At 46.7% G+C, this 26812-nt stretch overlaps 1 protein-coding gene across 1 annotated transcript; it reads left to right on the forward strand.

Annotated features, from left to right (window-relative positions):
* The first annotated feature begins 37 nt into the window (after positions 1 to 37).
* Positions 38 to 16831, forward strand: LOC122706234 (interferon alpha-inducible protein 27-like protein 2). Its single transcript, XM_043921309.1, has 6 exons — positions 38 to 166; positions 9731 to 9856; positions 10262 to 10426; positions 14848 to 14877; positions 15912 to 16073; positions 16563 to 16831. Exons 2-6 carry the CDS (start codon positions 9784 to 9786, stop codon positions 16682 to 16684), a joined length of 552 nt encoding a protein of 183 aa, XP_043777244.1. The 5' UTR covers positions 38 to 166; positions 9731 to 9783; the 3' UTR covers positions 16685 to 16831.
* The last annotated feature ends 9981 nt before the right edge of the window (positions 16832 to 26812 follow it).

Raw genomic sequence — 26812 nt, forward strand, 5'->3', positions numbered from 1 at the left:
AAGGAAGTCCCGCCCCCATTCTAGACAACGCACTTGATTCGCTGCGGCGCGGCAGACTGTAGGCGCCTGTAGGTCCTCCTCCTCCAGGGTTTAGGGAGGAAGCGCAACAGGTGACGTCTGCCCTGCTTCTTCCTGGAGACTTCTGTGCTAGCTCTTGGACGGGAATGTAAGTTTTCTTGTCTTCTTGCTTTAGTTTCAGCGCACTGTGTTACGTATCGGCTGTGCGCCTGGAACCTCTCAAACGTTTTAGCCTTTAACTGACCACTCAATTCTTGCCTGGAGAATTCCATGGACAGGAGCCTGGCGAGCTGCAGTCCGTAGGGTCGCAGAGTCGGATAGGACTGAGCGACTAACATTTTACAACTCAACCAGTCTGTATTGGAGGTTCTGTTATCTCCAGGTTTTCATGCCTCCGCCTATTGCTCACTGATGGTTGGGGAAGGTGGACCTGCTTCCAGTCATCAAGCTAAACTGGGTCTTTTGTTTTATGCAGAGAAATCAGCTCCACAGTAGGTAATCATTTTTTCTATGTGGGGATCCCCGGACCATTTGGGAAACTTTTCCCATAGACTGTCTGTATGTCTGGTCGCCTTGGGAAGTCCTAAAGATTCAACGAAGGATTTCACCAAGCTCAGGTCAAGTGAGCCTCCCCCCCACCACAGCGCCACCGTGGAACACAGCTTAACTCATTTCTCGCGGGCGCTTGCCAATGTATCCCCTAGAGTCTGTGTCCAGGTGGTGCCTAAGGGGGATGTGATGACAAGAGACTGGAGCTGTCCCTGACGGCAGAGTGAGGAGGAAGGCTGCCTGTCCCTCCGCAGTAGGACAGTTTCCTGTCTCCTCTGGGCCAGCTACACACCTCGGGAGGGTTGCAGGGCTGTCGTGACAGAACCTTGACAAACCTTGGCCGGTTGGTGGGAAAAGGGACCTCACCAGAAAGAGGCTACAAGTAGGGTCCCAGAAGTGGGACTTGGGGGCTGTCTTATGGGGTCCGAAAGATACATAGAGATTCTCAGTGGAGGCCTCCAAAAAACTAACAAAAGCATCTGTATTAGTCAGGGTTCCCCCTGGTGGCTCAGATGGTAAAGAATCTGCCTGCTATGCTGGAGACCTGGATTTGATCCCTGGGTTGGGAAGATGCCCTAGAGAAGGAAATGGCAACCCGCTCCAGTGTTCTTGCCTGGGAAATCCCACTGACAGAGGAGCCTGGTGAGCTACAGTCCATGGGGTTGCAAAGAGTCAGACATGACCAAGCGACTAACACTTTCATTTTTCACTTTCTCCAGAGAAACAGAATCAACAGGATACCATATATAGAGAGGGGTTTGTTTGTTTGTTTGTTTTTTAAAGTCAATCAAATTTTATTCCCTCCTATATTATTTTATATGTTTAAAGTTTTATATAATAAGATGTTTTGATTTTACAATGGCTGAAAGTCGTGTGGACAGTTTTAGAAAGGAAAGTAGCATAGTAAATATTTATTTCTCAGCATAAAACAAACCGGTAATAATTATTTTTCTTCATGATGGAAACAGACAATATTGTCCTTTTCAATAAAAGGTTTAATTTTTTAAGAAATTGTTTAGAAAAGCAGGAATAAGTAATTTGTTTTTTTTTTTTCATTTTTAAAAATTTATTTATTTTAATTGGAGGCTAATTACATTACAATATTGTAGTGGTTTTTGCCAAACATTGACATGAATCAGCCATGGGTATACACGTGTTCCCCATCCTGAATCCCCCACCCCCCTCCCTCCCCATCCCATCCCTCAAGGTCATCCCAGTGCACTAGCCCTGAGCACCCTGTCTCATGCATCGAACCTGGACTGATGATCTATTTCACATATAGTAATATATATGTTTCAATGCTATTAGAGAGAGGTTTGTTTTAAGGAATTAAGTCAGAGTGATTGTGGAAACAGTGAATCCAAGATCTGCTGAGGTAGTCCGGCAGGCTGAAGACTCAGGGAAAGCATCCTAAAGCAGTTAGCTTGAAGAAGCCCTGCTTGCTCAGGGAAAGTCAGTTTTCGTTCTGTTAAGGCCTTCAACTGCTTGGATGGGGCCCACCCACACAGTGGAAGGGAATCTACTTTGCTCAAAGTCCACAGATTTAAATGTTAATCTCATCTGGGACTTCCTTGGTGGTCCAGTAGTTAAGAATCTCTTCCAATGCAAGGGATGTGGGTTCAATCCCTGTTTGGGGAACTAACATCCCACATGCCATGGAGCAACAACCAAGCCTGTGCACTGCGATGAAGACCCAGCACACCTGCCGGGGTCCAGCCCCAGCAGGATCCAGGGGAACCCTCAGGATGAACGGCGTCGGCGAGAGAGAGACACGTAGGACCAGTCTTGATAGGGCCAAGTCTGCTAGGGGAAGAGAGAGAGAGAAAAAGAAAGAGACCAGACCAGGAATATGCAGCAGAGTCTGGCCGTTGCTTTATTTTTCACCATAGCCTTTATACCCTAAGTCGGTACATTTCTAAGGGGCAGATAAGCACACAGACTTAGTTTAACATTATATCAGCTTGTCCTTCACGAAACAAGGTGTGCTCTGTATATTTTTTGTTTATGAGAGTCTTCTCCCATAGATTTTTTGTACATTATCTTCTGGCCTTGAGCTTAGCAGAAAACAGAAAAGTGGCAGTCTCATGGTACAGCAAGTTGTAACATAATAGAAATACAATCCTGTTAACATAAAAGTCAGTCTTTTTGCAGAAATTCTCAGCTAAATTTATCTAAAAAGTTTAACACACAAAGACTCTGTGGCTCTGGTGAGGCAGCCCCTGTTTAGCGCTCTTGGTTAAAATTAACAATTATTGTTTTTACACTAGGGCTAAACTCTTATTTTACTATATCTTTAACTATATTAACAATAGTTTCTACTGCACAACCTCAGCACATTAACATCAATCAAACGTTGATCTAATAACCACTTTTAAAACAATATTTTTGTATTTTCTAATAGGGCTTCCTCACCCCCCAAAGGGCTCTGTGCCTATTAGGGCCTTTTTAATGGTTAATCTCTAGGTATAATATCTTTTGGCTTTCAGGCCTGTTGACAATTTATGGTTTGCCCCTGGTGCAACTTTAAGCAACTTCAGTAGCCGACCCTGTCTTTTTTGTGGTTAATCTATTTTCTTTCTATTAGGTGTCATCTCCAAGGGAACTAGATAGGATTACATTTTTACAGAACAGAAATGCAAAGGATTGCAAAAACAGCAGATATGGCACAAAACAGGCTCTTAGTCCAAAAGTTAATTACCTGCAAGAAGTCACCAGCTAATCTCTATCTAAACTATTTTCTATTAGGCGTATATGTGGCTATAATATTTGTGGAGCTTTTCTCACCCCGCGAAGGGCCTATGCTTAATAGTTTCTTTTGTTAGCGTACTGTGCTTAGGATGTTTAGAACAATCATGAGCATTTTTTGCAATGAGAGCACACATTTATCGAACAAGCCAGAATGCCAGCAAAAGGGTTTGAATTGAAGCATTTCCTTCATCCCTGGCCCCTTCATAGGGTACCAGCGTCCAGGAGATTTATTAATTAGCTTTTAAGTTGGTCTTTATTCAGTGAAAGAGGAGCAGGAGAGCTCTCGGCAGGCAACACAAAAATCTGCAGCAGGGCAAATAAGAACAACACTAGAAAAGGGGGGAGGATATAGGGTGGGGTAGAGGCCGAGGCCAACCTGGAGGGTCCCTTATCCTAGACGGCCTTGCCTGTCAGGTATTTTCCTCGTGACCTTGTCATGGATGGGGTCCCAGACGGCCTTGCCTGCCCGGTATTTTCTTCATGACCTCGTCACGGGCGGGACCTCCCATAACGGCTCCCAACACACACCCCAAAATTTTAACAGTAATAGTAATAAAAATATTTCTCAGATGTTTGGTGGTGGTGTTCAGTCACTAAGTTGTGTCCAACACTTTGTGACCCACTGGACTGCAGCACGCAAGGTTTCCTTGTCCTTCACTATCTCCCAGAGTTTGCTCAAACTCATGTCCATTGAGTCAGTGATGACATCCAACCAGCTCATCCTCTGTTGTCTTCTTCTCCTCCTGCCCTCTATCTTTCCCAACTTCAAGGTCTTTTCCAATGAGCTCAGGTGGCCAAAGTATTGGAGCTTCAGCATCAATCCTTCCAATGAATATTCAAGATTGATTTCCTTTAAGAGCGACTGTTTTGATCTCCTTGCTGTCCAAGGGACTCTCTAGAGTCTTCTCCAGCGCCACAGTTTGAAGGCATCAGTTCTTCAGCGCTCAGCCTTCTTTATGGTCCAACTCTCACATCCATCCATGACTACTAGAAAAACCATCACTTTGATTATTCAGACCTTTATCAGCAAAGCGATGTCTCTGCATTTTAATATGCTGTCTAGATATTAAATGTTAATCTCATCTGAAAAAAACCTTCACAAAACTGTATAGAATAATGTGTGACAAAATATCTGGGCATGGTGGCCCAGCCAAACTGACGCATAAAATTAACCATCAAAAAAAATATCTTCAGAGAAAAAAGGGCAGCTTTTGTTTGGATGTCTTCCATGACAGAGACAGGTCTATTCGACAATCAAGGGACATCTGCATACTGTACCACCTAAGGTAAAATAGCTTTTTGCACCTTTATCTTTCATGGCTCCATTCAGTTGACCCTGATGTTGCCAAAAGCAGTCATTTGGGGAAGCAGTAGAGGAGAGAGGTGAGGAGCAGATTCTATCTCCCTTCCCCTTCTGAAACCTCTCCATATGGGAGCCTGAATCAGATCTAAGCTGGGGAAATGGGAGAAGTTATGAATGACACATGAGATGGAAATTCTGACATCAGACTAAGTGTTTTTATTTATGCATAATTTTTTCATAATAAAACTTTCCTGATTATTATGGATACAATGTTGAAATGGGATTCTTTCTGAGTTGGTTTCAAACTGAGAAGAAAACAATAGTTGCCAAATTTCCTCACTCTGCAAAGTAGGTTGCCTGGAGAATCTTAGACCTGGCAAGGAAGTTGTCTCAAAATCAGCTTTGTGACCCTTAGCTCAATACGTAGTTCAAAGTATGAAAACATTGAGATTGAATTGGCTTGAAATTTGAAATCATTTCCTTGCAGAATGTTGTTTCAAACCTGTAACCACAGTTGAATAAAGTATAATTCAGGCTAAGAATTTATCTCAACATCTGCTTCTTCAGGATTCCCAGAGCTTTTGCTGCGCTGAATAGCACTTGCAACTGTGTATTAGAGAAAGAGATTTATTTTTCTTGTCTTCCTCCTAGACTGCAAACTCCTCAGGAAATCCCGTCAGATTTATCTTGGCATCCCCCCAAAATGCCTAATCAGTGCCTGACTGACTTTGTGAGTCATAGATATTTGTTGAATGAATGAATGAGTAGGCAGTTGACCCTAGCTGAGAACAGGCTCTTCACCTCCACTTTTGTAGCTGAACCTGGTACCCAAAGTTACAAAGAGTACCGGCCTGGTCAGGTGCCATTTGTTGATAGTTCATAGCAGATTTACTTTTAGTAGCTGAAAACCGGCAACAACCAAGACAGGTGAATGACTAAACAAATGGCAGTGTACAGTAATCTTTTAGCAATATATACATGTACTAAATCACATTGCACAGTATAACTTACACAGTGGTGTATATCAATTATGTCTCAATAAAACTGGGGGAAAAAACCCTATGGATCTATATCGTGGAATACTACTCAACAATAGAAGGGAATGAACTATTGATATACACAACTTCAGTGGATCTAAACTGCATTATGTTGAATTAAAAAAAGCCCATCACAAAACATCATTTAACATTCTTAAAATGACATAATCATAGAGATATAAAACAGATTAGTGGTTTCAAGGGATAAGGAAAGTTGGGCCAGAGAGTGTTAGAGGTTCAGTGTGAGGGTCACTAAAGGGAGATCTTTGTGGTGATGAAATAGTTCTGTATCATGAGTCAATAGTGGTTACACATGTAGTAAAATGACATAGCATTATAAACACACTTTCTACCAATGTCATTTCCCTAGCTTTTAGCTTATACTATCATTACATAATATATAAGCAATGCAGTTAACTGGGTGAAGGATCCCCAGAACGTCTCTGCATGAATTTGGCAACTTCCTTTAAATCCATCATTATTTGAATGTTTAACAAGTAAAGAAACTACATCACCCATATATTCTTATCACAAAGTATTTAACCTGCATCTGATTACTAAAATAATTAATTTGATATTCTTTCTTAAAGAGAAATAATTTTGGCATTTTCTTTTAGCAGAATGTGATTTGAAATAATATGGAATATTATGATGATGTGAAATAAAAAGGAAAAACAGTATATATATATATATACATATTGGTCTTTGACCCTAATCCCTAACACAGAACCCCTAAAACCTTGTACTTTCCTAGTGATAGGTACATCTTACACAGAATTCCTATATTCCTTGGAATTTCCTGAGTGAGTGACAAAAACATCCTTTGTTCTAATGGGGGTGATTCTAGCTGGGCTCCTGGATGGGGGCTGGTCACCAGAAAGACCAAGCCATTATCAGCCCCATCCTCCAATCCTGCATGGCTAGGAGAGGGATAAAGATGAAGCTAATATTCCATCACACCTACACAATGGATCCTGCATAAACATTCCTAAAATATGGAGTTCTGAGAACTTGCCAATTGGTAAACAATAACACATCGGCACTCTGGGAGGGTGATGCCCCCCAGACTCCACAACTCCTGTGGACCAAGGACCACAACTCCTGTGCTCAAGGGACCGCAGCTCTTGTGCTCCAACCTCATCGTAGGTATCTTTCCACCTGACTGTTGACTTGCATCTTTTAATACTCTTTGCAGTGTATCAGTAATAGTAAGGAAAGTGCTTTCCTAAGTTCTGTGAGCCTTTTGGCAAATTATAGAACCCAAGGAAGAGGTCATGTAACTGAATGTATGTCCGTGTGCCCAACAAACAGTGGGGCCAAACAATATCAAAACGTCAGTTTGGTGCAGAGGACTGTTTTTTGCAGGGCCAGGAAGGAGACAGGTGGCTCATGGCTTAAAAATCCAGAAATCTGGAAGCTTTCAGTAAAGCCCTTTCCTAGGAAAAATGAGGGAGGGGCGTGGTTAGTTATTGTAACCTTCCTGATGTCAGATCCCTTGTTCTAGAGGTCAGGTCCCAGTCAGGGCACTATGCTCCTGTAAATCTCCACCAAACAAAGATTAGTCTCTGTCCTGCCAAGGAAGCAGGAAGGGCAAGGTTCCCAGGTGCAACTTTTGCCCTCCAAGGCTCAGGCCCTGCCTAAGAGGAGAGGGTCCATGAGGGGGTAGGTTACCCTGCCCAGGTCAAGCACCCAATCGGGGTCCTCCCACAGTGCCCAGACCTGGCTGAGGAGGCAGATCTCAGCTGGCGGTGCCCTCAGGGCCTGGTCCCCAAGCCCTGTCCAGGTATCATCATGAAGGAGCCAGGCATCCAGAACCCAGTCAGTTCTCAAGCTCCTCTGGCGTCCCAGATGGGACCGGGTCCCAGACCGTGACCCAGACTGACCACCACAGCCATTAGGTCAAAGAGACAGGGATGGATGGTGTTTTTAATGTGACCTGTGTCGGATGATACCAGTCTTTTCTGTTTTATAGGCTGTCTGTCTAGCTATCTTCTAGTGACAGAAATTTCAGAAAAACCAATCGGCCTGCTTCTTCAGGTGGGGGATGTTCCTTGTGTCCTGCGTTCTGCCAGGAAAGTAGAGTCAATACCAAGTGACGCCAAGGAGAGGCTCCTGCACCCTCTCTGCTCTTGGCCCCATGGACAGCATCCGCGGTGGCTCACCGAAACTGGAGCAGCTTTTGCTGAAATGTTTGGCTTTGTTGTCCCAAAGCTTAAGCAGAGGTGGGGGTGGGGGAAAGACAGGGCCCTGGCCCTGGTCCCTCCTGTCCTCACCTTGCAGGAGGGACAAGGCCTCCATTCCCAGGACACTCAAGCCTGTCCCAAGCAGAGCCTCTTCCAACACTGATTCTGCGCTTTCCCCCATTTTCTGCCCGTTGTACCCTGACCCAGCTTCACACTGACATTCTCACTTTCCTCTTCTTCTTTGTTCAACCATTCAAAACATTTATTGAGCTCTAGACTCAGGAGAAGACAGACAAATTTGTGCTATTCGTAAGATTTATTCTATCAGGGATAAGGGACAGAAGGGCTTCCCTGGTGCCTCAGGTGGTAAAGAATCTGCCTGTAATGCAGGAGACCTGGGTTCAATCCCTGGGTCGGGAAGATCTGTTGGAGGAGGGCACGGCAACCCACTCCAGTAATCTTACCTGGAGCACCCCAAGGACTGAGGAGCCTGGCAGGCTACAGTCTTGGGATCACAAAGAGTCGGCACGACAGAGCGACTAATACTTCAAGGGACAAAAAGAAGTAAATGTAGTAATACCACAATTCTGTGAATGCCACTGTGTCAGCAAACTAAGGCACATCAATGGGAATTCACTCCCTTAGTTGCAACTAAGGATTTCCTCCCCAGGTACTGGTCAGAGATGGTGCTCTTGACCATCAACCCGCATCAGTAATTACAGATAGGAGATTACAGCTCTGTGCCACTTGTCAGCCAAGGGAAAATGTTTTGTACCGTAAACCTGCACATCATGGAGGGCAGGGAAAAGAAAGTTCACAAGAAATGCAGGTGGTTTTATAAAACGGAGGACTAGGGATTCCTCACATATCCAAGAAGGGGAATCTGAGAGGGAAAGCCATGCTCCTGCAAAAGGCCCACCCCTCATCCTCCCATTAGCATGCAAAGGTGAGGTCTCCCTGGCACCAAGCCTGGAATGAGGGTGACTCACCTCCTCCTTGGACTCGTGGGGTCAGACGTCACCCAGGGAGGGACTATTTAGCCGGCTGGAGTTCTCAACAGCCTCACTATGTGCAGGGCTTCACACACTACTCTTCGATCCCCAACAACTATTAAGCAGGGTAAGCAGGGGCCTGCGAGGTGGGGAGGGGAGGCAGCAAAGGGCCTCCACTCTCAGCCTCCCTCTCCACTTCCATCAGGACTGCTGTCCCTGTGACCAGGGCTGAGTGTGGGGAGGGGGCTTGAGCCCACCATTACCATGAGATGTTGGGAACCTCTGGTCTTGTCTTGACCTGGGTTACAATGAAGCCCTGAGACAGACCAGGTGGGCAGTGAGCAGGGGACAGAGATGGGGTATTAGAGGTGGCCAGGACTCTGGAGATCAGAGAGCCAAGCAAAGTCATTATTAACTTCAAAACTGTGGTCTGAGCAGATTAAGGGGGTGGGCTGGAAGTGACTCAGGCTTCAATGGGACAGAGGGCAGGGCTGGAACAGCAGAGAGATGTCCCCCTGAAACCTAGGTGCAGCCTAAATCAGGCAGTGAAAGTGAAAGTCGCTCAGTCATGTCCGAGTCTCTAAGACCCCAGTCTCTAAGTCCACGAAACTCTCCAGACCAGAATACTGGAATGGTTAGCCTTTCCCTTCTCCAGGGGATCTTCCCAACCCAGGAATTGAACCCACGTCTACCACATTGTAGGCAGATTCTTTACCCGCTGAGCCACAAGGGAAGCTCAAGAATACTGGAGTGGCTAGCCTTTCTCTCCTCCAGGGGATCTTCCTAACCCAGGAATGGAACCCAGGTCTCCCGTATTGCAGGCAGATTCTTTACCAACTCAGCTATCAGGGAAGCCCTAAATCAAGCAGAGCAGTTTTAACTTCACACTCTGTTTCTCAGAAAGACAGCGGTGACCTTGGCTCCACAACTAGTGTTCCCAGACCGCCTCCAGGATGTCAGCTAAAGCCATAGAAAGCGGGGAAGGCGGTGCCTTGGATGCCCCCCGGCCAGAATTGCTGTCGGAAGGTGAGTGCCCTTGGGAAAGCTCCTGAGGGTGGGGTGGCCCAGAGCTTGGGGTTCCTGGATGTGGGCAGAGGGGGTCTGGGTTCTGTCCTGGTGCTGCAACCCCTGGTGAGCACCCCTGGTGAGCACCCCTGGTACTCTGGGCCCCATCAAGTCTCTTCCCCCCTGGTCCTCAGCCTCCTGCTCTGTGCAGTCAGGAACCCCAGCTCTCCACTGGTGCTGGGCCTCCCTCTCTCTGTCTTCTCCTGGTTCACCTCCAAGAACCCTTGATACCGCAGCTTCCTCTGAGGTCCCCTCCCTGCATCAGAGATCCTGGGAGCTTCAGGAAAGGGTAGAGGGTGCTGTGTGGGGTCTGGTCCCACAGCTGCCTGCCCCGCTGTGTGCTCCCCCATTATTTCTTTCTTCCAGAGGAAGAAGAACCTTCCCAGTCAAGCAATCAGGCCTCTGATGGCTCTTCTCCTGGGAAGACACCACAGGGGCCACATGAGGGGCCTCATCAGGGACCAGATGGCTCTGGCTCTGACCCCAGAGATCCACCCGAGTCGCAAGGCAGCAATTTCTACCATTATGCAGGTAACAGGTCTCCGAGCACCAGTCTACGTACGGATCCTCACCCCACACCCACTGCACAGCTCAACCTGCTAAAATTGTCATTGTCAGGACAGTCTTCCTGATGGAATGTCTCTGACACACAGTCAGAAAAAAGTCACAGCGTACAGAGGAGATGAAATAAATGATGCTCTAGAATCAGAGGGACCACACTTAGGGTTTAGCTCTGCCTCTGACTCGCTGAGTGACCCAGGGCCAGTCACTTGCCCTCTCTGGGCCTTCATAGGTTTGTTTTTAAGCACAGGGGTGGGATGAGGTCACTCTTACGGGCCTCTCAGAACCAGGTCACCTCCAGTTAGGTGGGGCAGAGGCGCTGCTCAGGTTAAATGCCTGACAGCTGGCAGGCACAGTCTCAGGCCCGGCTCACTGCCCATGCCTGTCCTGTGGCCCCACAGCACCCAAGGCAGGTACGTTTCATTTCTCCATTTGCGCTCCTCCCCGGATGCCCCAGGGCCTGGTCACTAATGTCCTCCCAGAACACACCCTCCGAGAGCAGTGTCACCTCTAATGTGGGGCCAGCCTTGGGCCAGGGCACCAAAGGTGCATGTTTGTTTTTTCTTAAATCAGGTGATCATACACTATAGAATTTAATATGCCAAGATGACAGTTTGTCAGTGTAGGTTGAATAGTGTTAAGTACATTTGCATTCTTGTGTACTTGATCTCTAGAATTCTTTTCATTTCCCGAAACTGAAACTCTGTACACATTAAACATGAACTATCTGTCTCCTCCTGCTCCCAGCTCTGGGAAACCACAGTTCTTTCTATTTCTAAAATTTGAGTAAGGTAATCTAATTTCCATGTCAGCGGAATCATACAGTATTTTTATTATTCTGACTGGCTTGTTTTACTTGGCGTAAGTTTCCCTAGGTTCACCCATATGTCATAGTTTCCTCTTTAATGCAGAATGAGCTTCCCTTGTGTGTCTCTACCACGTGGTGATGACCCATTTATCCATCGATGGACACTTAGATTGCTTCTACTTCTTGACAACTTTGAAAAATGCTGCTATGAACATGCAATGCAAATATCTCTTCCAGACCCTGTTGTCAATTTCTTTAAATCAATGTCCAGAAATTGGATTGCTGCTGGATCATATGATTTTCTATTTTAATGTTTTCAGAACTGCCATAGTGTTTTCCATAGCTCTTGCACCATTTTCTGTTCCTACCAACAGTGCACAAGAGTGCCACCTCCTCCACATTCTAACCATGGCTTGTTATTTTATGTTTTTTTGTTTTTTAAATAGTAGCTATCCTGATGGATGTGAAGTGGTATCTCGTGGTTTTGATTTACATTTCCCTAATGATGAATGAATTTGAGCATCTTTCCAAATACTTGTTAGCCGTTTGAATCTCATTAGGAAATTGCCTATTTGAATTCTTTTCCCAATCTTAAACCGAGTTCTTTGAGTTTTCGGTCATAGGAATTCCTTCTACCATACCTTGAATATTAGTCCCTTACTAGATACATGATTTGCCAAGTTTTTCTCCCATGCTGTAAGTTGCCTTTCCACTGTGTGGATTGTGTGTTGTTGTAGACCATTATGGCTGCTGTAACAAAATGCCACAACCTAGGTGTCTTAAAAAGAACAGGAATTTATTTCTCACATTTATGTAGCCTAGGAAGTCACAGATCAAGACACCGGTAGACTCTGTGTTGTGAGAGCTCACTTCCTAGACAGCCATCCCTGTAAGCTTCTATGGTGGGAGGAACAAAGGAACTGGCATGGGGATGGGGTGGAGGGGTCTCTTTCATAAGGAAAATCATCTCAATCAAGAGGGCTCTGCCTTCAAGACCAAATCACCTCCTAGAAGCAACCCTCCTAACACCATCACATTGGGTATTAGGTTTCAGAATGTGAATTTATGGGAACACAGGCATTCAGATCCTAACATGACTTTGCATGCAAAGATACGCTTCATTTATACTTCTTTTTCTGAAATTCTCCTTCAGAGCTTCCTTGGTCCCAAACCAGTAGGTCTCATGTTGGAAGATGGCAGTGAAGGAGGACTTACGATTGACTTTAAAACCCTCAAGAAGCAGAAATGATAGAGAATAATACTGCCTTGTGGAAAATTCTGTGGCAGCAGCAGCACAGTAGACTCACATTGAGTCTTTAGGTGGAGGTGGCTCAGGAGCATTGGGAACGTGGGGCAGAGTCCTGGAAGATGTGCCTGGATTTGCCAGGCAAAAGACTGAATGCTGAGGGCTGGGCATGGCTTCTATTCTTTCCGCAGGATAGAAGCAGAAGCCAGATCAATGAGAGCCTCCTCATCCTCACTGGAGAAGTGAACTTTCACCTGTGGGCACAGGGGGCAAGAAGGGACCCCAAACCTTCACCCTTCTCTGTACCCAGCGGCCAGCCGATGTGTCTCATTCTGTGTGTTTCCCCCGTCTCTGATCCTGGACAAGGAGAGGTGATGCCCACTAGGGCGGCAGTGGTGGAGTCAGAGAGATCGGGGCGAGGCAGCCACAAGCCAGGAGTTGTCAGCAAGCACTAGACAGTGATGTTCCAAAAGGCAAGGAAAGATCCTCCCCTAGAGCCTTCAGGGAGAGCCTGGCTCTTCTACACCTCTCACCTCCAGAACTGTGAGAACATGAGAGAATTAACAGAGCTTGTGGTCCTTAGTTACTGCAGCCTCAGGAAACTAAGGTGGGCAAATCTCATTTTATTGGAGTTTGCAGATGCTCTTTTTTTTTTTTTAAACAAGTTGAAGGCTTGTAGCAACCAAGAGTTGGCAGAGTTGGTTCATATTTTTAGCAATAAAGTATTTTTAACTTAAGATATACACATTTTTTAATACATAAAGTCATTGTGCACTTAGTAGACTCCAGCATATTATAAACATAACTTTTATATGCAATGGGGAACCAAAAAATCATCTGATAATTGCTTTATTGCAGTAACCTGGAACCGAATCCCTCGTATCTCCAAGTTGTGTCTGGACAGAGATCAAAAATCTCATTGTGGTTGAGGAACTCTTGAAGGCTGTATTGGAGTCAGAATCTGTGAAAGGAGGAGCTGGGAGTATCTAGAGGGGTGCTGAAGTTGATCACAGGGAGAAGGCAGTGTTTGTTAGTGTCAAGGTCTAGGGCCCCACTATCCAATAGAGCTTTCTGCAGTGATGACCATGTTCTTTGTGTGATCCAAAACAGTAGCCACTAGCCATGTGTGACTAATGAGCCCTGGGTCATGTGACCAAGAAACGGAGTTGTAATGCTTATTTCATTGTAATTCACTGTGGCTCAGTTGGTAAGGAATCTGCCTGCAATGCGGGAAACCTGGGTTCGATCCCTGGGTTGGAAGAGCCCCTGGAGAGGGAAAGGCTACTCACTCCTGTATTTTGGCCTGGAGAATTCCATGAACTGTATAGTCCATGGGATCACAAAGAGTCAGACAGGACTGAGCGACTTTCACTTTCAAGATTTAAGTCACACACATAGCTAGTGGTTCCCATAGTGGGCAGCATAGGTATAGGGTATGACCTTGGGTGTGTGTGGCCTAGAGTCTAAGATCCTTAGAAGTAGGGAGGTGAGAATTGAAAGACCAGGTTGTTAGAAATTTCATCTGTGCAGAAATGGAAGCCCTCAAGACAAATCAGGGCTCCTGATGGAGAGAGAGGCGTTGGTGAGCCAGGAGCTACAGCCTTCCAGAAATGGCTGGGGGCCGGAGGCTGATTTTGTACCTTTTCCTCCTTGCCTGGTATCAAGGCTTCTCTTCCTGGGGAGCTGGCTGAGCTCACTCCCACAGCTCCTGAAATCTCCAGAACACCTGGTCCCTACTGCCCAAACATCCTAGTCCCTGCTGCTGTCAGGTATCCCTGCCAGACCCAAGAGCTCTGAGCAATTCAGTATGGTACAGGCATGCCGGAATCCAGTGTGGCCAGGGGCTCCAGTGAGAAGGCAGCACACACATTTCCTGATGGGGGAATCGGGGATGCTCTGTGCAAAAAGTCACAAGTAGGCTGAGCCCTGGAGGACGGGGTGCTTCCACTCAAGCTATAATCTCGGAAGGGTGTCTGAAAGATGAACAAACCAAAACAGTCAAATTTATTTGATTGCAAATAAAATCAACATGCTTTTCTGATTTCTTCTTTTTTTTCTTGTTGAGAAAATGATACTGAAGGTATTGAAGTTAAGGAACAGTATGAAACCGTTTCAAGGCAGGTTCCTCTCCCCCTCTGGAGTGCCACAGAGCTCTGGGCTCTTGTCCATCCTCCTCTGATTCCCTGACTCTCAGACTACTACGTAAAAGCAGAAAGCCACACAGGGGCTGCTGTCTCCTGTGATCCCAACTCCAGGGAACCCTTCCCACTGGGACAGTAGCAGAGATGCAGGGGAAGGCCAGTGCTGGGCACTCACAGGGGTTCTTTCTTTCTCCAGGCAAGACTGCCGCAGCCGTGATCGGAGGAGGTGAGTCTCTTTGTAAAGCAACTCAAGCCGCATCTGCCACTGTCCCTGAGCTCCTGGGAGAGTCTGGCCTTGACTAAGTCCAAGATTGCCTTGAGCCTCAAGACCTGGGTGGGTAGGGGTGGGGTGGAAGGTGTCAGAGGTGGAATTCTTGCGGTAACAAGAACCTTGCCAAGAAGGAACCAAAGCAAAGCCATTCACAGCACCCACTTCCAATCTCAGCTTCTCCCGAGTGCAAACTGTGGGAACCCAGGTGAGTTGCTAGACTTGTCTGAATCCGTGATTTCTCCCCAGAAAGCTGGGGCACGGTTTCTTGCAAAGGCCTGTAGGAAATGTGTGAGCTGAGCTGTGTGGATTTCTCAGAACTGCTCTGTAATCTTTGGAGCTCATCCAGTGAGCCCAGTTAGGGTCATCCACTGGTGAGGGTCATCCACCGGTGAGGGTCATTCACGGTGGCCGGAATCAAAGAAAATCAAACATTTCTGTCACACCAGCCAGTCTGAAGTGCTCAGTGCCATATGTGTCCACCATGTGGATGGTGTAGACATAGAAGGTTTCTGGTGGCAGAAGGTTCTATGCCTGCACCATCTGAGATATAGGAACCCTGGGGGATGCTCACCAGCGGCCCCGGGCCAGAGGTCAGAAGCTCCACCCAGCACCTTTTCAGAAGAGCAGTTCTGTCCTCATACTGTGGGCCTGTGCCTGTGTGAAAGACACCAGTTTCCCCATCAAAAGGGGGCGTTTGAAGACCCCTGCTTGTTTCAACTTTATTTCATAAAGGGCAAACTAAAGCCCAGGGAGGACTGCTGAGGTTCCCAGGAACACAGCTAAAATGAGGTACAAACAGGCCTGGGATTCAGGTTTCTGGAAGGGTCCCCCACCCACTTGTGTCCACATGTACAGCCTTCCCTTGTCTTGGACGCCGAGGTTTTCAGGAGAGCAGAGTGGACCCCTCACCTCATGTCACAGGAAGGTGTCAGGGAGATGTAGGGAGTCGGTCCCATGGGGCCAACCCCAAAGCTCCTCTCTCTCTGCAGCCCTGTTCGTGGGGTCTGTGCCCGTGGTGCTGGGCGCCATGGGCTTCACCGGGGCTGGAATCGCCGCCTCCTCCATCGCGGCCAAGATGATGTCAGCGGCCGCCGTGGCCAGTGGGGGCGGGGTTGCCGCTGGAAGCCTGGTGGCCACTCTCCAGTCCGTGGGTAAGTGTCCGGGCGGGAGGAGGCGGGCCCCTCTGCTTCTTCCAGCTTCATGGTCATCAGTGTACCTGGACCTTTGTGTCCCCCTCACTGTCCCCACATCTGGTTGTGGTTATGGGTGATGGGAGGAGGGGTGTGCATCCCAGGAGGCCTGCATTCCTCACCAACACTATATAACCTATGTAGGTCCCTCCACTCTCTGGGCCCAGCCGAGTGCAGTGGAGGGAGGGGCAGCCTGTCATTTCTCAGAGGGTCTGTCCTGTCGCTGATGGACTGACCATCAGAGTTCATGTCTCCTCTTTGGGCGGCCATGTGCAGCCGCCCCTACCCCCGCAGACATCCTGGGGTTTCAGGAAGTAGAGCAGGCCACAAAGGTGGGATGTCTGTTTCTCCGGCCTCCAGATGGTCCTGGGACTTCTGACCCCCATGGCCTTGCTGGGGGCTGCTGGGCCTCCCTGTCCCCTTGTGCTCTAACATCCTCCTCTCCCCCAGGGGCAGCTGGACTTTCCGCATCATCCAACATCCTCCTGGGCTCTGCTGGGTCAGTATTTGGCATGTGGATGTGGGGTTCAAAAAAGAAGGCCGCTCCTCCACCAGGATCCAGTACTGAATAAGAGAGCGGTTCCCATGCTGGAGATGAACTTCCAGGGCCTCAGGATGTCAGTCCCCCAAATGACAAAATTCTGCCTCCCAAAATTCTTCCAAGAATCATAAGAAATAAAAACAACAAAAAGAAATAAAAACAAGATGCTGTGACCTTTCATGAGTGTCCCTACTGGGTTCTTATTTATCAGACAGGGTGCAGGGCATCTGTAGGGCCACTGGTGATAGGATATGGGCCAAGAACTCTGTAAGAATGGGCACCGATATCCATGACAGGAAGCAAGGTCTGTTTCCACTCTATTGTGACCAAAAGTGAAAGTGTCATTCGATCAGTCGTGTCTGACTATTTGTGGTCCCATGGACTGTAGCTGGCAAGACTCCTCTGTCTATGCAATTGTCCAGGCAAGAATACTGGAGTAGGTTGCCATTCCTTTCTTCAGCGGATCTTCCCAACCCAGAGATGGAAACTGGGTCTCCCACACTGCAGGCAGATTCTTTATCATCTGAGCCACTAAGTGGGGCAATCTTGTGGGTTTGAACCCTTAACCCGTGGGGTTAACTCTAGTTAATGTCAGAATCACGTTAAATTGCAGGACACCCAGCTGCTATCCATAGACAACTGGAGTTTCTTGTAAGGAAATCCACACGTCTGACATCCAAAGTGGTCTGAGTGGCCATGGTACTGAGAAAGTCTGTTTTCTCACTCAGATGGTAAAAGGAATTTATGTCTGCGACATCGTAAGTTACCTAGAATTTTGCCCAGACTTCCAAAGTTGCTCCAAGTACCATACATTAAAAACACAGGAGAGGGACTTCCCTGGTGGTCCAGTGTGCAAGAATCCACCTTCCAATGCAGGAGACATCGGTCAGGGAATTGGTCGATTCCTGGTCAGGGAACTAAGATCCCACATGCCTGGGGCAACTGAGCCCCCAAGCCTCAACTACTGAGCTCATGTGCCCTAGAACCCATGGTCTGAGACAAGGAAACCACCACAGTGGGAAGCCTGAGCACCAGAGAAAGCCTGCACAGCAATGAAACTCACCACAGCCAAAAATAAATAGACTAAATAATGAGAAAAATATGTCCATGCAGTTAAATGTAATTAAAATAGCATGCTTGACTTTATGTGACTCTTACCACAAAAACAAACAAACAAAAGAAAAGCACGTGTACGTGTTAAAACACCAAACGTTGTCTTGCCTTACTACTGCATGGTCAAATTCCTCCTTAACAATACCTGAGAAACAATTCCCCATGTTCACAAATATAAATCCATAACCAAGGACAGATCTAGGTTTTAGGGGCTTGAGATTTAAGTAGTTGGGGAGAGAAAACTCTAAAAAATATAATAAGAGAATTACAATCTAAAATGCCAATAGCACTAAAATGTCATTCAGAAACAAGGGAAAGTGGTAGAGTAAAGACAGTTTGGGAAAAGTCTGCAGTCTTAACCAGTTGCTCTTAGAATACCATACTTTTGCAAATAGCAATGATAGCAATGCTAGCACACTGCAGAATTGCTCTCAGGAATTCTCCTGAACAGAACCAGTGCAAGTGAGAGTCTCTGAGCTCAGGCTTCTTTCAGTTCAGTTCAGTTCAGTTCAGTCGCTCAGTCGTGTCCAACTCTTTGCGACCCCATGGACTGCAGCACGCCAGGCCTCCCTATCCATCACCAATTCCTGGAGTTTACTCAAACTCATGTCCATTGAGTTGGTGATGCCACCCAACCATCTCATCCTCTGTAGTCCCCATCTCCTCCCTCCTTCAATCTTTCCCAGCATCAGGGTCTTTTCCAATGAGTCAGTACTTCCCATCAGGGGGCCAAAGTATTGGAGTTTCAGCTTCAGCATCAGTCCTTCCAATGAATATTCAGGACTGATTGCCTTTAGGATGAACTGACTGGATCTCCTTGCAGTCCAAGAGACTCTCAAGAGTCTTGTCCAACACCATAGTTCAAAAGCATCAATTCTTCGGCGCTCAGCTAGCTTTTTTGTCCAGCTCTCACAGCCTTCTTTCACTTAATGGTAAACTGGTCTTTGACACTATCATCAGTGGCCACATAAATGTCTGTTATGCAGGGGCATAAAATTATGTGTCCTTGATTTCCTCTTGTTTTAAAGGTTTGCTGTCCTCAATAACACCATGATAATCAATCATGTACAGATGTTTTTGTGCACACATCTGATTCTTTTCTTACAATGAATTCCCAGAAATAGTATTTCTGAATCATGTGGAGTGAAAGCTGTTATTACACATTTCTGTATTGCCAGTTGTGACCCGTGTATCAGAGCACATCCCACCCGCAAGGTGTGAGCATTCACCTTTCCTTGCCCCGTGCAAACACTGGATGTTTTTATTTACTTTCTCTGGAGCAGCTGTGGAGGTTGTCCTCACTCAGTTCTGCTTCATCCCCTGCTGTGAACCCCCAGGGACAGAGAGTAATGACAATACTCCCCAGATTCTCTGGTGACACTGGTTCCGCAAAGGCACTGGATCTTGCGTCAGGCAGGGAGACAGGACTGCTGCTTTGCTGCCAAGCACAGTAGTGAGGACTAGGTCTTCTGCAGCAGCAGTGGAGTCAGAATCTAGCTCTCACCTGACTGAGATGCGTTGTTTTATCTGCAGACGTGACATACATAGCAGTTTGGTCCCAGAGTGGCTTCCTGGTATCTCTGGTTCCTGATCAAAGCAGCAGTCCCAGAATCCTTGGTGGCCCAGTCCTTCAATGTTCCTCTAGAGGATGGGAAGTTCATTCCAGCCTCAGCCTTGAATCTTCTCCAATCCTGGGGTCCTTTTATAGGCATGGAACTCCTTGTGTAAAAACGCATTCTGCTTCAGTTAGCTGGAGTGTCTTCTGATAGCTGCAGCCAAATCCTAACTGACCAATACATAGAATACACACATACACACAGAGCTACTTTTTTTAAAAATTATTTTTACTATCGGAATGATTGAACGTCTTCTCAAATATTCATTGGTAGTAAACAATTCTCTCTTTGAGGATCACCTCTTCTAGTCTGACTTTTCTTTCGCCACATGTCAGCATGCTGAATCTTCTTTCCCGGACAAGGAATGGAACCCGTGCCCCCTACAGTGGAAGGACAGAGTCCTAATCACTGGATTACCAGGAATTCCCAAGGCTGATTTCCTTCTTTAAACAGTATTTATTTATTTGGCAGCGTTGGGTCTTAGCTGTGGTACTCAGGTCTTTGCTGTGTTGTGTGGCTATTTCCTGGAAGCACAGAGACTCTCCAGTTGAGGCCCGAGAGCTCAGTAGGTGTGGCAGTTGGGCTTAGTTGCTCCTTGACATGTGGGATTTTAATTCCCTGACCAGGGGTCAAACCTGTGTTCTTTCCACTGGAAGGCAGATTCTTAACCACTGGACCACCAGGGAAGTACCCTGAAGGCTTTTAACATATGATTCCGTAACAACTCTCTTTACTTTGGGAATTCTAATAATGCAAAGGTTTTGTTTTTCTTTCCCCTCAGTAGGTGACTTCTCTCTTACCCTTGTTCATGAGTTTGTAATGCCACATGTACTCTGAAGGCACCAGTTTGTTCTGTTCCATAAGGTGTCTTTCTAGCTACCATCTCAATTCAGTTCAGTTCAGTCGCTCAGTTGTGTCCGACTCTTTGCGACCCCATGAAACACAGCACGCCAGGCCTCCCAGCCCATCACCAACTCCCGGAGTTTACCCAAACTCATATCCATTGAGTCACTGATGCCGTCTAACCATCTCATCCTCTGTCGTCCCCTTCTCCTCTTGTCTTCAACCTTTCCCAACATCAGGGTCTTTTCAAATGAGTCAGCTCTTCGCATCAGGTCACCAAAATATTGGAGTTTCAGCTTCAACATCAGTCCTTCCAATGAACACCCAGGGATGATTTCCTTAAGGATGGACAGGTTGGATTTCCTTGCTGTCCAAGGGACTCTCAAGAGTCTTCTCCAACAACACAGTTCAAAAGCATCAATTTTTCCCTGCTCAGCTTTCTTTGTAGTACAACTCACATCCATACATGACTACTGGAAAAACCACAGCCTTGACCAGACGGACCTTTGTTGGCAAAGTAATGTCTCTGCTTTTTAATATGCTGTCTAGTCATAACTTTCCTTCCAAGGAGTAAGTGTCTTTCAATTTCATCTAGCTACCATCTAGTGATCGGAAATTCAGAGAAATGAATCGGCCTGCCTCTGTAGGTGGGGGTGTCCCTCATGCCCTGAAATCTCCAGGAAAGTGAAGCCAATAGCACGTGACCCCAAGATGGGGCTCCTGCAAACCCTCCGCTCTCAGCCCCATGGACAGCATCTCTCAGTGTCTCAGGGAAACCGCAGGAGGATTTGCTGAAATGTTTGGAGTTGTTGTCCTAAAGCTTAAGCAGGGGTGGGGGTGGGGGACAACAGTGCCCTGCCTCTGGTCCCTCATGTCCTCCTCTGGAAGGAGGGACAAGGCCCCCATTCCCAGGACAGTCGCCTGTCCCAAGCAGTGACCTCTTCCACCCCTGATTCTGCCCCTCCTTTCATTTCCTGCCCCTTGTTCTCCCACCCCACCCCAGCTTCACACTGATGTTGTCACTTTCCCCTTTCTTGTCCATATTCATTCTTTCATTCAAAACACATTGACTGAGCTCCAGACCCAGGAGGAGACTGCCAGATCTACACTTTTCATGAGACTTATTCCACTAGGGGTAAGGGGCAGAAAGAAGTAAATGTAGTAACAGCACCTAGTCTGTAAGTGCCTGTGTGCCGCCAAACTGAGGCACAGCAAGGGCAAATCACTCCCCGAAGGTCACAGTAAGGATTCCAACCCGGGCACTGGTCAGACATCGTGCTCTTAACTGCCAACCTGCACTGCCTCCTCGGTTATTACAGATATGAGTTCAGGGCTCTGTGCCACATGTCAGTCAAGGGAAGATGTTTTCTCCTGTGAACTTGCCAATCATGGGGAGCAGGGAAAACAAAGTTCACAAGAATTGCAGGTACATTTTTATTTGAAGTTATATTTATTTAGTTATTTTGGCTGTGCTGGGTCTTTGTTCCTGGGCACGGGCTTTCTCTAGTTGCAGAGAACAGGGCTACTCTGCAGAGCAGCAAGAGCAGTGGGCAGGACCCCCGTGGCAGTGCCTTCTCTTTAGCAGAGCATGGATGTAGGTACGAGGCCTCAGCAGTCGTGGTGCTCGGGCTTAGTAGATCCACGGCACGTGGGATCTTCCAGGAGCAGGGATCGAACTTGTGTCTGCTGTCCTGCAAGTTGCACTCCTCAATACTGGACCAGCAGGGAAGCCCGGTGAGTTTTATAAAATGCAGGACTGTGGATTTCAAACACATGCAAGAAGAGGATTCTGAGAGGGAAAGTCATGCTCCTGCCCAAGACCAGCCCATGGCCCTCATCCTCCCATTAGCAAAGTAGGGGAGAAACCACAGCTGGAAAGAGACTGACTCACTTCCTCCTTGGACTCTTGGGGTTAGATATCATCCATGGTGGGATTATTCAGCCTCCTGGAGGCCCCAGACTCACTCCGTGCAGAACTTGCCATGCTGCTGTTCGTTCCCAGACCCTTACCAACCAGGATAAACAGGGACCTGGGCAGTGGGGAGGGGAGGGAGCACAGGCCTCCACCCACAGCATCCAGGGCTGTGGTCACTGTGACCAGAGGTGAGTGTGGGGAGGGGGCCCGAGCCCACCTTCACCATGAGGCTCTGGGAGCCTCGGGGTTTGTCCTGAACCAGGGTGCTCTGAAACCCTAAGATTTCAACTGGGCGGGCAGTGAGCATCAGACAGAGATGGGGTGTTAAGAAGTAGACAGGATTCTGAAGGCCAGGGAGCAAAGCAAAGTCATTATTAACTTCAAAACTGTTTTCTGAGCAGATTGGGGGGTGGGTGGGCTGGAAGTAGCCCACAGACTGTCACAGCACAGAGAGCAGGGCAGGGCAGTAGGGAGGTGCCCGTCCCCTAGTCCTTCACAAATCAGGAGAGCACTTCTGGTTTTCTAACTCTGTCTGTGAGGAAGATTGTGCTGTCCTTGGCTGTGCATCCTGTTCCCACACTGCCGCCAGGATGACAGCTAAAACCATAGAGAGCAGAGAGAGGAGCCACCTCTGACCTCACACGGGTAGGATGAGGTCACTCTTAAGGGTCTCCCAGATCCAGGTATTCTCCAGTTAGGTAGGACAGAGAGGCTGCTCTGGCTCCTGGTCAGCTGGCTGGCACAGGCTCAGGCTCGGCTCCTTGCCACGCCTGCCCCGTTGACCCACAGCACCCAAGGCAGGTAAGTTTCATTTCTCCATTTGGGCTCCTCCCTTGATTCCCCAGGACCTGGTCACTAATGTCCTCCAAAGACACACCCTCTGAGAGCAGAGTCAGCTCTAAGACGTGTGCAGCCCAGGGCCAAGACACCAAAGGCACATGCTTTAAAAATAAATCATGGCAGAATACACAGAGCCTGAAATACTGGCATGACCTTTTGTCGGTGTGCATTGAACAGTGTTTACTATATTCACATTTTGTGTACCCCAACTCCAGAACTCCTTTCACCAAACCCCAACCTTAAATTCTAGAGGCATTACACATTAACTACCCATTTCCTCCTCACCCCAGCTCCTGGCAGCCACAGTCCTTTCTGTCTCTATGAATCTGACCAATTTAAACTAATTTCCAAGTAAATGGAATCATGATATATTTTTTCTTTCTGACTGATTTATTTCAATTAGCGTAAGTTTCCCAAGGTTACAGAAATAAAAACAAAAGTAAACAAGTGGGAGCTGATTACACTTAAAAGCTTTTGCACAGCAAAGGAAACTAGACGGAAGGTGAAAAGACAACCCCCAGAATGGGAGAAAATAATAGGAAATGAAACAACTGACAAAGCATTAATTTCCAAAATATACAAGCAGCTCATACAACTCAATACCAGAAAAACAAGCAACCCAACCAAAAAGTGGGAAAAAGACCCAAACAAATATTTCTCCAAAGAAGACACGCCGATGGCTAGCAAACACATGAAAAGATGCTCAACATCACTCATTATTAGAGAAATGCAACTCAAAACTCCAATGAGATATCACCTCACACCAGTCAGAATGGCCATCATCAGAGTCTACAAACAGTAAATGCTGGAGAGGGTGTGGAGAAAAGGGAACCCTCTTGCACTGTTGGTGGGAATGTAAATTGATACAGCCACTATGGAAGATGGTACGGAGATTCCTTCAAAAACTAGGAATAAAAGCACCATATGACCCAGCAATCCCACTCCTAGGATATACCCTGAGGAAACCAAAACTGAAAAAGACACATGTATCCCATTGTTCATTGCAGCACTACTTACAATAGCTAGAAGATGAAAACAACCTAGATGTCCACCGACAGATAAATGGATAAAGAAACAGTGGTACATATACACAATGGAATATTACTCAGCCATAAAAGGAACGCATTTCTGTCAGTTCTAATAAGCTGGATGAACCTAGGACCTATTATACAGAGTGAAGTAAGTCAGAAAGAGAAAGGTAAATATTGTATTCTAACGCATATATATGGAATCTAGAAAAATGGTACTGAAGAATTTACTTCAGTGGCAGCAGTGGAGAAAGAGACATAGAGAATAGACTTATGGACATGGGGAGAGGGTGGAGAGGGTGAGAGATATGGAAAGAGTAACATGGAAATTCATATTACCAAATGTGAAATAGACAGCCAACAGGAAGTTGCTGTACGGCTCAGGAAACTCAAACGGGGGCTCTGTATCAGCCTAGAGGGGTGAGATGGGGATGGAGATAGGAGGGAGTTTCAAAAGGGAGGGGATATATGTATACCTATGGCTGATTCTTATTGAGGTTTGACAGAAAACAACAAAATTCTGTAAAGCAATTATCCTTCAAGTAAAATAAATCTACAAAGTTGCAGAAAAGAGAATAGCATTTATCTAGCTGGATGTTTATACCTGGGAAATCCCATGGACAGAGGAGCCTGCCGGGCTACAGTCCATGGAGTCGCAAAGAGATGGACACGACTGAGCAACCAAACAACAGCATTGGAACCTTGTGACCAGACCTACCTGGATAGCTGCAAGAAGGAAGGCACCAAGAAGATTCCAGTAACCAGCTACACCATTCTTTCATTGTAAGAGAAGAGTGAATTCCAGCCCTGCGAAGAGAGCTCTTGGGAACACTGGTCTACCATCTTCTCAGTCTCCTGAGAAGATGGTATTTGAATAAAGTCTGTATTCATTGCCCAAACCATTTTTCTCTCAATTTCTTGCCCTGTCTTGTGGTAAGCAATATGAGGTTGGATTCTGTAACAGGTGTAGAGTTCCTGGTGATGGGGGATGGGGGTGGAAGGCATGCACACAGATAATGTCAAGAAGGGTCATTTACCATACCACCTCGATTACCATGACGACCATATTTTCTATGCCCTTCAATGTATCTGTAGAGCTCCTGGATGTCACCTTGCTTATTTAACTTATATGCTGAGTACCCCATATGAAATGCCAGCCTAGATGAAACACAAGCTGGAATCAAGATTTTTGGGAAAATACCAAACACCTCAGATATGCAGATGACACCACCCTTATAGTAGAAATTGAGGAGGAACTAAAGAGCCTCTTGATGAAAGTGAAAGAGGAGAGTGAAAAAACTGGCTTAAGCCTCAACATTCAAAAATCTAAGATCATGGCATCTGGCCCATCTCTTCTTGGCAAATAGGTGGGGGAACAATGGAAACAGTAACAGGCTTTATTTTCTTAGACTCCAAAATCATTTCAGATGGTGACTGCAGCCATGAAATTCAAAGACGCTCCTTAGAAGAAAAACTATGAACAACCTAGACAGCATATTAAAAAGCAGAGACATTACTTTGCTGACAATGGTCCAGCTAGTCAGACTAAGGTTTTTCCAGTAGTCATGTATGGATGTGAGTGTTGGACTATAAAGGAAGCTGAGCACCGAAGAATTGATGCTTTGGAGCTGGGTGTTGGAGAGGACTTTTGAGAGTCCCTTGGACGGCAAGGAGACCAAACCAGTCAATCCTGAAGGAAATCAGTCCTGAATATTCATTGGAAGGACTGATGCTGAAGCCGAAGGTCCAAAACTTTGGCCACTTGATGAGAAGAACTGACTCTCATCAATTCTTAATCTCCCACCTGGTGCTGTGCGCTGGGACTCAGCACAGACTAAGCCTAGTCTGTTTCAGGGTGACCCTCAAGTCTCAAGGCCGGGTAGGCGTGAGATGGGCAGGGGAAGGGGCAAGCATTAGGAGGGAGCAAATAAAAGCCATTCTAAGACCTCGCTTTGGAAGCAGCTGGACCTGCACTGGGTCCTGTTTTGCATAGCCAAAATAATTTTAAAAAAAAATTAAGGGTAAAAGAACTAATTCATTATTCTTTCTTAAAGGGAAATAATTTGGTCATTGCCTTTTAGCAGATAATGTGAAATAAGCAAAATATATATACATATAATAATATATAATATTTGCATAAGGAATATATATACATATGTAAAAGTCTTCGGGTGCTTCCCTGGTAGCTCAGCTGGTAAAGAATCTGCCTGCAATGCAGGAGACACTGGTTCATTCCTGTGTCAGGCAGATCCCCTGGAAATAGGGTACCCACTCCAGTACTCTTACCTGGAGAGTTTCATGGACAGAGGAGCCTGGCAGGGTACAGTCTTGGGGTCACAAAGAGTCGGACATGACGGAATGACTAATACTTCCACACGTCAAGGGACAAAAAGAAGTGCATGTAGTAATACCACCTATCCTGTGAATGCCAATGTGTCACCAAAGTAAGGCACACCAAGGGGAATTCACTCACTTAGTCACAACTACAGACTCCTCCCCAGGCACTGGTCAGAGATGGTGCTCTTGACCATCAACCCACACTGCCTCCTCAGTTATTACAGATATGAGATTAGGGCTCGTGCCATTTGTCAGCCAAGGAAAAATGGTTTGTCCTGTAAACTCGCAAATGGTGGAGGGCAGGGAAAAGAAAGTTCACAAGAATTGCAGGTGAGTTTTATAAAGATTCCAAGAAGGGGAATCTGAGAGGGAAAGCAGTGCTCCTTCAGAAGCCCCGCCCCGCGTCCTCCCATTAGCATGCAAAGGTGAGGTCTCCCTGGCACCAAGTCTGGGATGAGGGTGACTCA

Source organism: Cervus elaphus, chromosome 13, assembly GCF_910594005.1.
Source record: "Cervus elaphus chromosome 13, mCerEla1.1, whole genome shotgun sequence".
NCBI lineage: Eukaryota > Metazoa > Chordata > Mammalia > Artiodactyla > Cervidae > Cervus > Cervus elaphus.